Raw genomic sequence first — 17,254 nt, 5'->3', positions numbered from 1 at the left:
CTTTGATCATATACCAATTTTAATATTTTTAAATCTTTATCGAAATGACTTTGATCATTATTTTTATTCTATTAATTGGTTTAAATGTAATTTTTTTAATTCTGTTCCTTCGTCACGTAATTTTAATCATAACATCAACTTCTGCATTTACTCTCATTGTTAATCCTATCATTCTCTCTCCACTTGAAAAATTTCTTCATGTGTTTTTAATTAACTTCATCTATTAATTTAGATTTATTTTTTTGTTTCGTCATAGTGTTTTTTCGTTCATATTATTGCGCTGATTATAACTATTTCTCATTTTGCTTGAGTTTCGTTTTACTTATAAACCCGTCTTTCATTTAAATTTTCATCTGTGTTATTTTGTGCATAGTGGAATAGGTATTCATTCTGTTTTCAATGTCTGTATGACGATTATCCTGCAAAAATTTGCACATCTGGTAACAAAAAAATATTTTTCACACATGGCACAAATTTAAAAAGATTATTTTGTCTTCTGTTTTTAAGTGATGCATCGGAATTTTCCAAGAGTTGATTATTGCAATTAATTCATATTCACAAAAATTCCGATTGGATATAGCAAGATTTAAAGCAAAATGTTAAATGAAATAGTTCGTACGGTGATTAAGATGATGTGACAAAGGAGTCGAGATAAAAAATTACATTTAATCGAATTAATTGAATAAAAGTAGTGATCGAAGTAATTTCGATAAAGATCTGTAAATGAAAAATAAATGCACCCACCGACAGTCGAAGCTACAAACTCCCACACGTGAAGCTCTATTGAAAATTGCACGATAAAACTTTTTAATGCTATTGAGTGTCTTACAATTTTTTTTTCTTCGTCAGTTACTCGCAAACGAGGGCAACCAATATGAATGGCTGCAGTGTGTGATACCTGAGATTTAACCTACACCACCATACGGATAGTTTCAAAACCGCTGGGGGTGTTTCCGTGTTATATGTCTTACCCACAACAGTCGTACCGTCCCGCGTACTTCAGCTTTAGAGCAAGTTTCCAGCAGCCACGCCATTTCACTCACACGCTGTGATACTTCTAATATTCGCACAGCAGCATAGCTGTGCCTGTAGGAAACCTTTTCCTTTGCTGTTATGATATATAAGATGAAAAACTACAACGACAAAATTTCTATGCTTTTTCAGGTATTTCGTTTAGTATTTTGGTGCGAGTGACCCATGTTTCGGTGGCTCGTTACAGAGTAATAATGCTATGATTATTTTATTTTGTTCGTTACGCTAACTGACGTTGTTCCTCTGAAGTACCTTCGCAGCATTGAAAAAACTTATGGTACTGAATTAACAAAACATGATGCACGGAATGCAGAGTAATGCAACAACCTACAATTCAAAAGTACCTTGATATGGGTACCGTCTACAGGAATATTTCAGCAAAAGGATGGGAAAAACCAAAACTGGTATTTTAGTTCTGAATAAGCGGTATTCTTCAGTATTTGTTTTGTCTTTGGTATAACAGGTATTTTATATTGTTTCCTAATAACCGTAAAGTAAACCGAAATACCAATTTTCCGTAGCAGCACTATTAAAATTTTTGCTTTGAAATACGCAGTTATTACAGAAAACCGTAAAAGCGACCAGTGTTATATTAATAACGAGGCCGACAGAAGCGAATAACAAACACATTACTTAAGAATTGGTACAGCGTTGCTGTGACAATAATGTACACGTCACCACGTGGCGTACCCTATTGCATGACAGGCGTGTACTTGCAATGTGTGAAACTTGCACCGTCTAGTATGCACGCTGGTTTCTCGTTATTGTCACAGGACATTAGTTGTATTACAGAACGGCACAATCAGCAGTCAGAAAGTATTTGACGAAGTACTGTGTCAGTGAAGTGGAATGCTTCATTTGCTTTAAGAGATTAACAACGGGAGGATCCAAAAGACACTTGCGGCATCATATAACGAGAAAAAATAAAAGTTAACACTTCGTTCATAGTTTACAATAAAAATAGGAAGTAGATGATCTGTTGCCTCTAGCCGGCCGGGTGGCCGAGCGGTTCTAGGCGCTACAGTCTGGAACCTCGCGACCGCTACGGTCGCCGGTTCGAATCCGGCCTCGGGCATGGATGTGTGTGATGTCCTTAGGTTAGTTAGGTTTAAGTAGTTCTAAGTTCTAGGGCACTGATGAGCTCAGAAGTTAAGTCCCATAGTGCTCAGAGCCATCTGAACCATTTTTGTATTGCCTCTGTTTGGATAATAAGCCTTTATCTGACTGTAGCTCTCGAAAACGTACAAATTAACATGAAATATACTTCTTAACGTCAACTTTCAGCCTTTATCACAAACTATTCGTAATACCTAAATGGTCCAATATTCCTCAAGTACAACATGATTTCTGAGCGGAGTCTTAAAAACTTAGAATCGATAGGAGAGCACTGGAGACTTTTTTCAGTATTCAGCTACTTCTCACTTTTCAACAAAAGCAGCGAACGGTGGGCGGACAAAGTTTTCTGTTATGTGCATATTTAGTTTAGTGTTCTGGTTCTATTTTTTTCTGAAACTGCAGGAGTGAAAATTTTTAGTCTTTGTTCTATTTGTAGGTTTATCATAGGAAATAATAGCAATAGAAAACAGAAAGTCGGTTATTTCAGAAAACAGTTATTTTGAGCGGATTTAGCATTCGGGTCCAACCGGCGTTGAAAAAACCGGTTTAACCGAAAACCGGGTGTTTCAGCGATCACCGCCATCGCTAGCTCAGCATATTGTCGATGCGCCGCCCCTCCACTGCATTCAGCGAATCAACACTCGAGTTGTGAATCCATCAACTCCCCACAAGCAAACTTATCCATTCCGCTGGGTACCACTGTTAACGGGGGAAAAACCGGTAACAGAACCGTGCAGTACAGAATGCAGACTTGGGCGAAAAGCTAAGTGGACCTTAGCATTGTCCACAGCAAGTACGATGTGTGAATGAAACAAGATTGTTTCCAAACTACCTGTAGACACACAGTGCATAAAATCGACATCTGTATTGTCATGCAGATATTTTTCGTTCAATAGAGATAAAAAATAAATGACATAAAACAAACCAAATGCAATTATTGTATAATCAGCGCCCGGGACCCACGAGTGCGTCACACAAAAATACTTATAAAATATTTACGAATAATCACCTACAATTTGTCGGTGAAGCTCGGTTCACTTAGAACTTTCGTTTCTTTGTTACTACTTCGACATTTAAGTTCAATTACAGTAACGATAAATTGCGGTTCTGGATTAGACGTCCCCAAACACCGTTCCTTAGACTCCGAATCCTCTCAGGACTCTCCGGAAATTTCAATAGTAAACCTCTCCGTGATGCGCAACATCTCTATTGCAGCATCTGCCACTGGAGTTTTTTCAGCATCTTGGTAACGCTCTTGCGCCGACTAAGCGAACTCGTGGCGCGGAATACCCGTCTTCGATCTTCTCTATCTCTTCTATCAGTCCTACCTGGTAAGGTTCAAAGAATTGATCGAACAATCGCCTTGTAAACCATTGCCTTCGTTGATGCGTCATATTTCCTTAGGATCCTTCCTGTCAACCTCATATGCTTTTTTATGTTTAGTTTATATGGTCATTCCACTTAAGGTCTTCCTGGACTCTTTACTCCTAGATGCTTTACAATAGATAACGCTTACAGCAATTTGTCACCAATAGTGCAGTTGTACAGTAGTACATTTCTTTTCCTAGGTATACGCAGTACTTAACATTTTGGCTACGTGCAGGCTCAACTGCCGTAGTCTACAGTATTTATCAACCTTCTGCTAGTAGTTCTGCATATCGATACTCTTCTCCGAGATTGCTAGTTTCTTACAGACGTTTCTTATAGACAACTACATCATCTGAGAACAGTCTTAAAGAGTTTCCGACGCTTTTTACTAGATCATTCATGTACAATATAAACAGTAACGGTTCCACCACAACTCCCTGGGATACTTTTACATCTGTCGATTTTGTTCTGTTTAAAGCGACATGCTGAGTTCTTTCTGCAAGGAAGTCTTGAATCTGGCCTGAAAATCAGCAATCTCGTATTTTTTATCCTCACTAAACGGCAGTGCCGGATGGTGTCAAATGCCTTACTGACGTCAAGGAACACGGCATCAACACGAGCAAAGATGTCTACTGCACTATAGATCTCATGGGGGAAGAGAGCGAGCTGAATTTCGCAAGATCTTTGTTTGCGAAATCCATGTCGGTTTTTGTAGTCCTTTCCAAACGCGACATAAATATGAGCGCAAAACATGTTTCATAATTCTAAAACTGATTTCAGTCGACGATAATGGTATAATATAACTATATGCATCCGGCTTCATACCCTTCTCGAAAACGAGAATGCCGGCCGCGGTGGACTCGCGGTTCTAGGCGCGCAGTCCGGAACCGTGCGACTGCTACGGTCGCAGGTTCGAATCCTGCCTCGGGCCTGGATGTGTGTGATGTCCTTAGGTTAGTTAGGTTTAAGTAGTTCTAAGTTCTAGGGGACTGATGACCACAGCAGTTTAGTCCCATAGTGCTCAGAGCCATTTGAACCATTTGAAAACGGGAATGATTTGCGCATTTTCCCAGTTGCAAGGTGTATTTCGTTGTTCTAGCGCTGTTCTATAAACTGTTGCTGGAAGGGGTTATCTTGACATGATGCCCTTTCACTACTAAATGATTGTAGTTGCTTTTCCGTTCTGCAGTAGCTTATCTCAGTATCTGCCATTTGGACGTTTGTACGATGTTAGAAATGAGGAACCTTGTTACGACCTTAGTAGGTGAAAAGTTTTGGAAGAGTAAATAAAGAATTTCGGCCTTCTCTCTGCCATCTTTCGTTTTGATGGCAGTATATTTATAACGTATGCAAATATTAGACTTCGAATCGCTTACTTATTTTACATGGAAAAACTGGTAGAAGCCGACCTCGGGGATGATCAGTTTGGATTCCGTAGAAATTGGAACACGTGAGTCAATGATGACCTTACGACTTATCTCAGACAATAGATTAAGAAAAGGCAAAGCTACGTTTCCAGCATTTGTAGACTTAGAGAAAGCTTCTGACAAAGTTGACTGTAATACTCTCTTTCAAATTCTGAAGGTGGCAGGAGTAAAATACAGGGAGCGAAAGGCTATTTACAATTTGTACAGAAACCAGATGGCAGTTATAAGAGGCGAGGGACATGAAAGGGAAGTTGCGGTTCGGAAGGGAGTGAGACAGGATTGTAGCCTCTCCCCGATGTTAGTCAATCTGTATATTGAGAATGCAGTAAAGGAAAAAAAAAGAAAAATTCGGAGTAGGAATTAAGATCCATGGAGAAGAAATAAAAACTTTGAGGTTCACCGATGACATTGTAATTCTGTCAGAGACAGCAAAGGACCTGGAAGAGCAGCTGAACGGATTGGACAGGGTCTTGAAAGGAGGATATAGTATGAACATCAACAGATGCAAAACGAGAATAATGGAATGTATTCGAATTAAATCGGGTGATGCTGCAAGAATTAGATTAGGAAATGAGACGTTTAAAGTAATAAATGATTTTTGCTATTTGGGGAGCAAAATAACTGATGATGGTCGAGGTAGAGAGGATATAAAATGTAGATTGGCAATGGCAAGGAAAGCATTTCTGAAAAAGAGAAATTTGTTAACATCGAGTATAGGTTTAAGTGACAGGAAGTCGTTTCAGAAAGTATTTGTACGGAGTGTAGCCATTTATGGAAATGAAACGTGGACGATAAATAGTTTGGACAATAAGAGAATAGAAGCTTTCGAGACATGGTGCTACAGAATAATGCTGAAGATTAGACGGGTAGATCACATAACTAATGAGGAAGTATTGAATATAATTGGAGAGAAGAGAAATTTGTGACACAACTTTACTAGAAGAAGGGATCGGTTGGTAGGGCATATTGTGATGCATCAAGGGATTACCAATTTAGTATTGGAGGACAGCGTGGAGGGGAAAAATCGTAGCGGGAGACCAAGAGATTAATATTCTAAACAGATTCAGAAGGATGTAGGTTGCAGTAGGTACTGGGAGATGAAGAACCTTGCACAGGATAGAGTAGCATGGAGAGCTGCATCACACCAGTCTCTGGACTGAAGACCACAACAACAACATACACATTTTATGTAAGACAAAAGCCTATTACGGGTTTTACTCAGATCGGCTGAAAAAATTCTACTTTCAAAGCCACTGAACGCTCCTCTCATCCCACTCTTCAAGACTAGTTTTGCTTCGTTCAGCTTTTGCTTACCAGTTTGTTTTCTTTCCCTGTACATCATTAGACTAACAAGGTTGTAAATTTTTCTTAGTTTCACATCCCTCCACGGAGTCATCTAGTTTCTAAAAGAGACGTGTCTTCTACCAATGTCACAAACGTTTCCGCGTTTCTTTTCTAAAAAATTCCCGGTCAAAAACCAGCCGCAACTCTAGGCTGTACCCGACAGCGGTGTCGAAACTATACGCTTTCCACTCCTAGGTTACGAATGAGTGTATGACATAACGGTAGGCAAATGAGCGAGTCACTCCTCCCCGGCGAAACCGCTAATAGGAGAGATTCGTCGGCCCAGCCGTGTCGCCTCGCCGGGCCACTCCGTCCCGAGGTTGGACCTTGTCCGCGCTGGCCTTGAAACTCGCGAGCCCGCGCAGCTCTGGTGGGGTCATCACGAGCCGACTCTGAGCGCATCTCCTGACCCAATGGCCCCTTTCACTGCGAACCACGGGCTGGACAAGCTAAAGGTTACCGCCGTTGCCGCAGGCGGGATTCCGCACTGCAAAAGGTACGCTACGTGTTGCCCGCCGAGACCGCGCAGGTGGTGGAGGGGAAGCCGGCTCCAGAGCACGCAAGCGGGCGCGCCGGCTGATGGGGGAGAGGGGTGGGGATGGGCTGAGTGTCGCGCGCGTCGTTTGAAGATGAGTCGTTCGGGCCGGAAAGGGGGGGGGGGGGAGATGCGTCTGCCGGCCAGGCCGGTGTACCCCTATATAAGACTGCCGAAAGCTTTTGCGAGCCACAGGACCTCAGCAGTTCCAGCAGTCCACAGCCAGTCAGCGAGCACCACCACCACCAACACCAACCATGAAGACTGTAAGTGTGCGCTTCATCGGCTCCACATTTCTTGCACACTACGATTTCTAGCACATTTTAGATTTGTAACGAGAGACTCTGTTCATCTTATCAAGACACCTCGGTTTACGTTACTCCCATCATTTTATATCTGGGTGCATACTCTGCGAAACACTTAGACGACACTCATCATTGTACCGCATGTTAGGGTCTCTTCCATTTTCAATTGCGAACCGAGTGCGGGAAGAATGACTGCTTAAATATCTTCGTGCTCTCTATTCTTAAACTAGACTCCTCCACAGTGACTCCTATACTTCAGTCACACTCAGAACTTTTAACGGAGATGGGTCAGCATTGCGGCCTTAGTTTGTAATCGTATACTTCAGCCTCAAATATAAATTATATCAAATTTCCATCGATTATAGCTTATTACGTGTAGATTTAAGCATGTTAAAAATATTTCTAGAACAACACAGTTCTTGAGAGCTTTTCCACAAGGACAATTTGTCTCGAAAACTTCTGATACAACTTGTTCTCCTATTCGAGAGAAGTCCGAAACCAGCTATTCTGATTCGGATTTACTGTGGTTCTATAGCATTTTATCAGACCGACTGAGTTAATTGGCCAGCATTTTAAGAGGGCACCCTCTATGTCTAAACAGTTGATCATCCACGTGGAACTTGGTGAAGCTAGATACCTTATATGGCTGTTCTGAGCTATTAAGAAGTGACAGTCATTGGAGTATAACAGGATACAGCATTCAGTAGACGGCCGATTCTAGTACACGCTGAGAGCCTTAGCGATTTTCTGTGGGGATCATCTGTCTGTTGTATCATGAAAATGAGATCGGTGGGGTCCTAAGTCACCAGATCTTCTAGGATTGTATTGTAACAAAATATGGCAACTAATCTATCATCCACATCACATGCATTCCATTCTCAGCTAAGGTAGAAGTTCCCAGCGTAAATGTTTCTGGTATTATTACGATATACATTCGATATTCAGAACTGTCTGCACCCTTTTCTATTAGAGAAAGTGCTTCGTCCTTTACTAGCAAGCTATGGAGAAGACGTTAAAATTTACCTTTTTATATCTTTATATGAATCTGGAAACATTTTGGCATAAGTAACGTTGCTGATGTCATGTATTTTGCAATTAGCTGTAAAACACATTGAATTTAAACCTCATTATGCTAACGCTCTAGATGGAGCGTGAATATATCACTTTTGAAGTTCTGAAGCTGTAGTTACGTTTGACACAAGTTAACTCCCATTGTGATAAAGCATTTCCTCAAGAACTGACAATAGGCTGAGAATAGTAGTTGATTGTCATTATTTTCATGTAGGGAACAAGTCGACAATTGTACATACAGTTCCTGTGATGGTAAAGACATGGATTCGGGCCCCAGACTAAGATTTAATAGGTCCATTCTTCAGGGACGTAACGAAAGCCTGGTATTAGAAATACACAGAGCTGTTCCCTATACGAGGGAACTTGTTCAGTGGAGAATTCTGAAAGAATGCAAATACTATGAAACAGCATATAGGCTCTAAATCTCTTCTTCCGGTATAATTCGAAGTACATAACAAACACTAGGATATTCTCAGTAAATCTGAAGGTCGTTGGAGGTTTAGTCTTTTAGGCGCTCGGCCTCATCATGGTCCTCTTCAGTTACTTTTTACCGGTCGCCGTTTCGATCGCTCTGTTGGGATCTTCTTCAGAGACTTCTGCTGTTCCTTGTATGCCGTTCTACTTTTCAGCTATTCAGTTGCTCAGCTGTTCAGTTGACTGGAACACTTACCAATCCTGAAGGTGTTGCTAGTATAGGGTTCGAAACGCCGATTTGTGTAATAAATAATTAATAAGTAACAGGGTGTGGCCTAACGGACTAGGTGATTTTTATCTTCAGCATGATATTCTGCTCGAGGAGACGCAGCACCATGTGACAGGCCAATGCTAGTATCCTTTTCGTTCACCATAACTAAATATCCAGCTGCAACGCAGCGTTTAAAGTGTGAGATAAGCGAGGTTCAGGTTAAGACGTAAATGCCTGCTATCTCCTACACTGGTGCCGCTAATGAATGCGCCGCACGCCGAGGACGGAACCGGGGATGAATGCGGAAGCTGCCCCGCCTCGCCGCTGCTTGGCACCGCTTCTCGCTGTCTCGAGGACACGTGACGACACGAACCTACTTGAGAGACTGGCGAAGCGCCCGCTGGCGACAGCAACGGTAACTGCTGCACTAACTGTGGGACAATCCGCCCCCAGCGTGTCAGCACCTGGCAGATCTTGCAAGGTCCCGAGAGTCTGCCGCATATCCTCGAAACTGCATCCGTTGTGCTGCTAGTGCGGCAGCTCTTATACGTGACTGAAGCGGTTACTTGCCAGTCACTGTTATCTTCAGCATTTCGTTTAACCTGAATGGAAAACATTTGTCCATTTGAAACGTACTTCAGTTGTCAAATTCTGGTGTACTGCTAGACTTACTAACGATTTTCCTTGTTCACGTTGTGATACGTTACCAGAGAGTGAAATTCGCTAGGTGTGAAAGCGCTCCTTTTGGTTCCTGCCAAATATTTCAACCAGTTCATCGTTAGAGCTATGGCTACGCCTTCGACAGGAGATAAGCGGACGAAGCCATCGCCTGACATTACTTAAAACGTATATTGTAGCTCAATTTGTAGTTCACATTGTGCCGGAAGAAATCAGCATATATACGTGCTACGAACACAAATTAACAGAAGGGATTTGTGGTGTAGAACTGCAAAATAAAGTCCAGAAACAGCGGAAAGAAATGTACTAGAAGATAATGAATGAAAACACTGTTTCAAGTACACAGAGAAAGGGGCATTTACGGAAGATACAAATACACTTTTCCGTAATCGGACATCATCGGTGATTATTCTCATATACAGGGCTGTAAAGAATCCCTTTTGAAGCTTAAGAGGATGCAGTCGCTGGGATATACTACATTTACCAGTGAGCATAGCATTAACTGTGGACGGGCGTCAAGAGATAACATAGAAAGAAAGGTTTGAAAAGCGCGTTTCAGTGAAGTATTTGCTTTATTCGCACATAACGTAACTGCGAGGCGTTGATGGTTTGTGATGGCATAGTTTCCGCTTAGGAACAGATACAACGTCACGACGTAGCTGGAACACTGATGCTTTTTACGTCGTGTATCGCACGTTATTAGCATTCCTCAAATTTTGGGGTACACACCCCTGACATAAATAAAAATCATGCGGTTACTGGTAATTTCCTGTGTGTGTTATTACTTTCCCTTCCATAACATAAAGTCACATGACAAACAATGAAGGATCGTAATGTACTGAAATATTATTAGGAAACAGAGAGGTTGAGAATCCTGTTTGACCAATCAGGAAATTCACTGATTCTCATCGAGGGGTATCTGGCAAGGTTTCTCAAAAACTACAACGACCGATTCCTTCAACTGCTCTCTCCGACAAAATGCACGTCGAAGAACCGCATCTCACTAGCCTTACAACAGCACCTGCTTATAGTGCTTATAGTTCTAACTCTTGATCAACGGTTTGTGTTAGGGAAACGTAGCTAGCTAAAATATCCGTTCACGTCTGTCAATAGACGTTCATGCCTCGATAAAGTAATATACACAGTATAAGGTAAGACAGTTTGCGATATTCTAGCTGTTATAAAATTTAAGCAAGTTTTCGGTAAACATAGAGTGTAATATTATATGAATCTGATCGAATAGGTGAGCCGTCCAATTCTCTCTCTCTCTTTATGTGTCTTTCTCTTCCATCTATTACGCGACTATTCAGTCAGCCCATCGATATTCACATTTCAGCAGTGCTGACTGTAACTGTCGGTCAATCCCGTGCGCTTGCATGTGCGCAAAATGCGTTTAAGTTTCACGCTCGTGGTGATGTCCAGTTTACAAGGTATAGTGGCTACCGCAGGACTGCAGTCCAACATACACTATTTCGCCCATTCAAGATTCAGCTTTTTGTTACTCGTGTCGGTAATTAACTCCACGGCATTTGGATGTTTCAGGTTGTGATTCTCGCAGCCCTGGTGGCCATCTGCGCAGCTAGGCCCCAGCAGGCCGACCCGAGGACGGCAGTCATCGAGGAGCTGACCAGCGACAACATTGGTGTTGGACCCTGGAGCTGGGGGTGAGTAGCTTTCTCGATCCACATCCAGGACTAACCGACAGGTGGCCCAGTCACCTAACGAAGTGAATGCAGCAGGTAGTGTACCTGCAGCGTAAACCAGCCAGCAGGCACGGACACACGGAAAATGTTACGTTACCGTGTGCTGGGCATAAGAGAGAACAGTGGTCTAATCGCACCTGCCGCTTTAGGGTTTTCTGTGGAGAAAATTCTGGAAGATGGTCCAGTCAACCACTGTAGACGTTGTATAAATGCAGACTATATTGATACATGGTTCGCAGAGATGCCGTAAATCGAAAGACTTCTATCAATATCCATAAACGACACCGTACTGACTGCAGGTACCAATTTCTGGTCCAAAGACTTTCTTCGTTAGTCAGTCACAACTGGCATTATTCGGATTCTTCCCCAATGTTTTCTCATCTGTGACAACACCTGGTGTCTTAATTTACATAGCGAGGCACGTACACTTATTAATTTTCGTTTGGCTTGCTCCTATCCAAACATGTGACGAAATCCGGCAACTGCCTTCACATGTAAGCAGTATTCAGCCACAGGCGAAAGGCATGTTACGAAATCGTCTTTAATGCCTCTGAAGAGGGCAACGCCGGGTCAGCGGCGCCAACTGCCGTCTGCGAAGACGTTCGGGATCCCCGAAGGCAACGCTAATTGGGCAGCGATCGCGAACCTCCTGGACCAGGCAGCCGAAAATACTCAGCAACTGGCGGTGCGGAAGCACCAGACCTGCCACTGGTCCTAATAGGGCCATGTCTCTTGCTTTCCTAATTTACTGCTGCATTTCATTTCTGTCCATAATATCCGTACACTGTGACCAGAAACTTCCTAGGAATTAAGGAAACATTAAAACGGAATTTAAAATTCACCTTTCGCCATCTGATTTCTGAGTTTTTTCTTGCGAATCTCCACAACTTTCTCTCTTGCACCAGTCCCAGTACTATTTACAGCGAAACTGCTGAATAACTAGAAAAAGTGTGTTTTAGCCTATAGTCGCAATTTTTTATTATTATTGTCACTGTGGATTAAAATACATATTTTAATCGTTGTTCAATCCGACAGAGTGTTGAGAATATCTCCTAACTAATTTGTTTCAATTTTTGCGGTATCTGTTAGCCCCTAGTATTGTATCCTAATTCTTCCTTTCCCTAGATAATGTTTTCCACTTATTCTGTTTCTCCCTGATTCTGTGGAGAAACATCTCATATATTTTCTAGTAGTGCACATATTTTTCAGGATCCTTCTGTAGCTTCGCACCTCAAACACTTCGATTCTGCACTTTTCCCGCAGTGTATGAATCGATTCTATATGTATCTGTTCTCAAGATGTATATTTTCGTGAATTTCTTTATCAAGTTGAGTCGAAGTCTGATTCATTTTTGGAGACGAATACATGCTATGCCTACGCTATTTATTACGTCCCCATCATTTCATTCGTTATGCATTGAAATCACGCAGATGGGCTGCCAGCCGAGTTGATTGAGCAGAATATCGACCATGGATTTTATGAAGGAACAATCTCTCAGTTAGCATAAGGAGATTAATGTGAGCTACGAAACATTTCCAGGATTATAACAAGGACTTTGATTTCAGCTCCGTTGTACACTTATTGGCTTAGCTGTAGTCAAAGCATATATAGCCTTTCTTTTATTAAAAAAAATACAGTTTCACTTTTTAGCTTGGCTGTACTACGATCACAGTGTTTAGTTCACAAGATTAGCTGATTACGGAGATATGATAAGTGCTTACTGACAACATATACCTCTGTCATTTAGAAACGTAGCTGCTGTCGTAGTAGGCGCATATTCATGAGACCTAATGGTGAAATATTAGAAAACTGAAACTAATCATGCAGGATACCGCCTACGAAACACTTGCTCTTAATTCTGCCTCTGGGTCCGGTTTACAGAGGACAGCACTACAGGGTACACCTTTATTTCATTCGTTGGAGGATGCAAAACAAATTTTCCAAATGACAAACGTCATTGTACTTACTAAAATATAAGAACTATCATTGGGAACAGAATCTAAAAATAACGGGATAGTGCACACATGATCAGCGTCTTAGTGTCACCCAATCTTTCCTTGGAGGTAAAACAGTAAAGTGACTGACTGAGACACTGCTCATTGACGGACACTATGATCAGTAGCGTTAGCTGGTCTGTTGTTCTACGGTTACTGTATGCCCGCTTCTGTTTTGGCATAGTAATGATACAATTTTACTACACATTACTGTCGTGGAATTTTATATATATTGACTAACCGTCGCGTAGAACCATAGAAGTTATCTTTCTTCCCATTATTTATATTTGAGTGAAATGGGAAGAAGCCATAATATATGGCGCAGCACTTTTCTTTAATTTACTCATTTTATCTTAAGTCGTCCAATATTCTAAGGAACGACTGTCTTACGGCTACGGAGAAAGAGAAACATCACCATGTTGTTTGCACGCAAAATCAGCTCGACCAATGCTATGGCCTAAGAAAAATGCATGAATTACGCATGAGAGGCTTGTTGCGCTGTTGTATCAAGCAGTAGGTAAACACTGGGTGCACGGACAGAAACAGAAAGCAGCGTCCGTCTAATGGCCCATTGTTCTTGTGACACCACCCATAACCTGCGGATTAATTGTTTGAAACACAGGCCGTCTTGCAAACTGCCAGAGCGGCACTCTTGCACAATGTTCAGACTGCCCTATCGCGATGTCAGACGTCGAGTTCGCTTTCAAGAGATCGTTTTCCTATTCTCTTCAGAGTAACCCACAGATGGCCTTACCTAATTTCAGGGTGCAGAGCAGCAAACAATAGCCGCTGAGAAGAGATTATGAAAGAATCATGTAGATAGAGAAGAAGACAGGGCGAAGATGATGGCAGCTGCCAATTGCGTTTAGTTCACGCAGCAAGGAAACCACTGATAGACAGTTTGGCACAAAGGAATACTAACTATGCAGTTCCAATGTCCTGTAGTTAGCGTAATATTCTGGCACTCTGGTTAACATTTCTCTCGTTACTACACTAAAATAGGATGTTTATTATCCGTTAAATCATAGTGGAAGCTTTTTCTTCCAAGGTTTGAGATCTCCGAAAATTTTAATTTTTTTATCTGCAATGAACGTTATTGCAAAGTGATTCTGTTCCTACATTCGACGGACAAGGTGGTAATTCATCCCAGTCTTGTCGTGCAAAGTTATTCATGGTTTCTTTGTAAAACCTTAGACAACTGCTGGAATATTTATGTAAATAAAACCGACTGTAACTTATTGGTATATTTTGACTGAGCTACTACTCCATTTCTGATGACAGTAATATCAACAAAATGAACCGTAAACGGATGAGTCAGCTGTATCACCGGATTCTGGTAAAATATTTTATTATCAAAATCACAGTTACCATTATTTCTCTACAACTGCTTCAGCACAGCTAATTACAATGATTATCACCGTTTGTGACTCACGTTCAATTTAAGCTTTGGTCTTGACATTACTGATATCAAGGCATTAAACGTAAACCTGTCACAAAACCACAAGTTCACGGAGCAGGTAGTGGTTATAACTTCACCTACCCATGTAGTTATAACGGGACCTACAGTTAAAAGTGGACTCCGAAATACGATGGAACTCTGCATTTATCACACAACAAACTTTGTAAGATTTGCATGTAGTGATAAGTTACAGAAAAAATTCCAGCGGCTCACCAAGGATCGAACCATGGTCCTTTGCACGGGCAATGTGGTAATTTGTCATTTACCCACCAACCCGAACTGTAAAATACACGGTGAATGTACGCTGTTATGAAATTTCCATTCAGATTAGTACTGGGTTTGACACTGCCCTTGGTTTATAACGACGATACCAACTCAACTACGCAGGCACACTGCACTGTTGAGCTCAAGCATCGAGTTTGCAATCCTTCAGACATTTCGCAATAATGTGCAGGATGCTGCATAGTGAACCAAGTTGTAGGCTATGATTATATTATGTGCTTTCTCCTGCAACAACGAGTCCCGGAAGACATTCAGTAGAACTGTAGATGTCGACGAGTGGGGTACTGGCACAGTGAAGCTATGGGCGGGCCCTTAAACGTAACTAGGCTGCTCAGTTGATAAAGCTCTACTCCCAAAAAGCAGACATAATCCAAACCAAATTCGAGACATAACTGAAATCAGAAAAGTATGATGACGGAATGAGATTTTCACTCTGCAGCGAAGTGTCCGCTGATACGAAACTTTCTGGCAGATTAAAACTGTGTGCCGGACCGGGGCTCGAACTCGGGACCTTTGCCTTTCGCGGGCAAGTGCTCTACCAACTGAGCTACCCAAGCACGACTCACGCCCGGATCTCACAGCTTTACTTCTGCCAGTACCTCGCCTCCTACCTTCCAAACTTTACAGAAGCTCTCCTGCGAACCTTGCAGAGCTAGCACTCCTGAAAGAAAGGAAATTGCGGAGACATAGGAGACGAGGAAGTTTCAAGTATGATGATGTCATATTTCGTCTCAGTCTATTTTGTTATCTTGAGAGCTGAGGACATTTTACCTAGATTTTTTTGCAGCCGTCTTTAAATGGCGACCGAATCAGAAACCTCAACACTTGTTTGCTTCAGATACCGTACCAGCAACGGCATCTCGCAGCAGGAACAGGGCACCATCGAGAACCAAGGCTCTGAGGATGAAGCCATCGCCGTTCGAGGCAGCTACTCCTTCATCGGCGCCGACGGCAAGACCTACACCATCACTTACGTCGCCGACAGGAACGGCTTCCAGCCCCAGGGTGACTTCCTGCCCAAGCGCCGATAAGCAACCCTCTACCACATACCGCCTCTGAACCGCACGAGCTCCGTTTTCGCCGACAGTAGCTATCTCGCCCTCGTAACCGAAACGCCACCATGAACGATGCTTGTAGACTCTAGCGTCGATTGTCGCGGGGTTTCTCGACACTGAACCGACCAAAGCACGCACACACACACACACACACACACACACACACACACACACACACACACACAAGCACACACATGTATACAGATATACTTACAATAGCTGCAACAAGACGATGCTGAAAGCATCTGTACTGTAACAGACACTTGCTTTAACTCAAGCACATCACATCAGCAGTCACAACACTTCAACTAATTTCTGCGTCGAAACATCGGCGACGCACGGCCAGTACTCAGACCCACACGGAAGCATTGCCTGGTCGGCTTGAAACGGAGTACATACAACAAAGAGCGGTAGGTGACGAAACTACGAACATGAGGCACGACGAAACTTAGCTATGGACTTGGGATGCTATTTATTTTCCCAAAAAGTAACCCGTTCACTTTCTTTCTCGCCTACCTTACCCTACCTACACTTTCTTCCAGAGGGAGGAGGATAGGGACGTACGAAGAGCGTACAATTAGTGTAAAGCGGACTGTGGCTCAGACATGGAAACTTCTCGTTACAGAGACGTATCTACCACTATTACTCTACGTGGCAATTATGTACTGTAAATAAATTCACCGAAGCACACAACTCGACACACCTGCTCATGATTTTCTATTTTTTGTACTATACCTATCTACTTTGCCTGTTCGGTGTTGTTTGTGTGTAAGGTGAAGTGCATAAATAAAGTACAACTCAAATCATATAAAACGTTGTCCGTATTATTATTTCTGTATTTCCTATCTACCTAGTTATTCCTAACGCACATTCCAGCCTGGCTGGTAATAGACATGTCGTTCAGATATCCTTCAATCAACAGTTCTCTATGCCTTACATCATATTTCTGTTATGTCCTGTGAGAAAAACAGCAAAGGTGAATATCTCGTGTCGCTACATAAAAACGTCACGAAAAATAATTTTCACAAATTCAGTGTCTTATTTTATATAATTAATGTCACACAAATTATGACTACTTCAAATTCATGAATAGTTTCTGATCTGATATCACGGTGAAACAATTACACCAAATTTGTATCAACAACTTTTTACTGGTGTTTGATACTCTGAAAATTCTGAAACATGAAGTATACATTGTAT

General features: G+C 42.0%; 1 protein-coding gene across 1 annotated transcript; it reads left to right on the top strand.

Moving 5' to 3' along the window:
• The first annotated feature begins 6,978 nt into the window (after positions 1-6,978).
• LOC126202925 (endocuticle structural glycoprotein SgAbd-5-like) lies at positions 6,979-16,867 on the top strand. The gene is made up of 3 exons (XM_049937011.1): positions 6,979-7,088; positions 11,104-11,225; positions 15,838-16,867. Exons 1-3 carry the CDS (start codon positions 7,080-7,082, stop codon positions 16,028-16,030), a joined length of 324 nt encoding a protein of 107 aa, XP_049792968.1. The 5' UTR covers positions 6,979-7,079; the 3' UTR covers positions 16,031-16,867.
• The last annotated feature ends 387 nt before the right edge of the window (positions 16,868-17,254 follow it).

This window comes from Schistocerca nitens, chromosome 9 (assembly GCF_023898315.1).
Source record: "Schistocerca nitens isolate TAMUIC-IGC-003100 chromosome 9, iqSchNite1.1, whole genome shotgun sequence".
Classification (NCBI taxonomy): domain Eukaryota; kingdom Metazoa; phylum Arthropoda; class Insecta; order Orthoptera; family Acrididae; genus Schistocerca; species Schistocerca nitens.
This window is presented reverse-complemented; position numbering and strand designations above follow the sequence as displayed.

Coding starts and splice junctions, on each gene's coding strand:
- LOC126202925 (XM_049937011.1), top strand. Junction 11,226..15,837: donor GTTGGACCCTGGAGCTGGGG/GTGAGTAGCTTT, acceptor TGTTTGCTTCAG/ATACCGTACCAGCAACGGCA.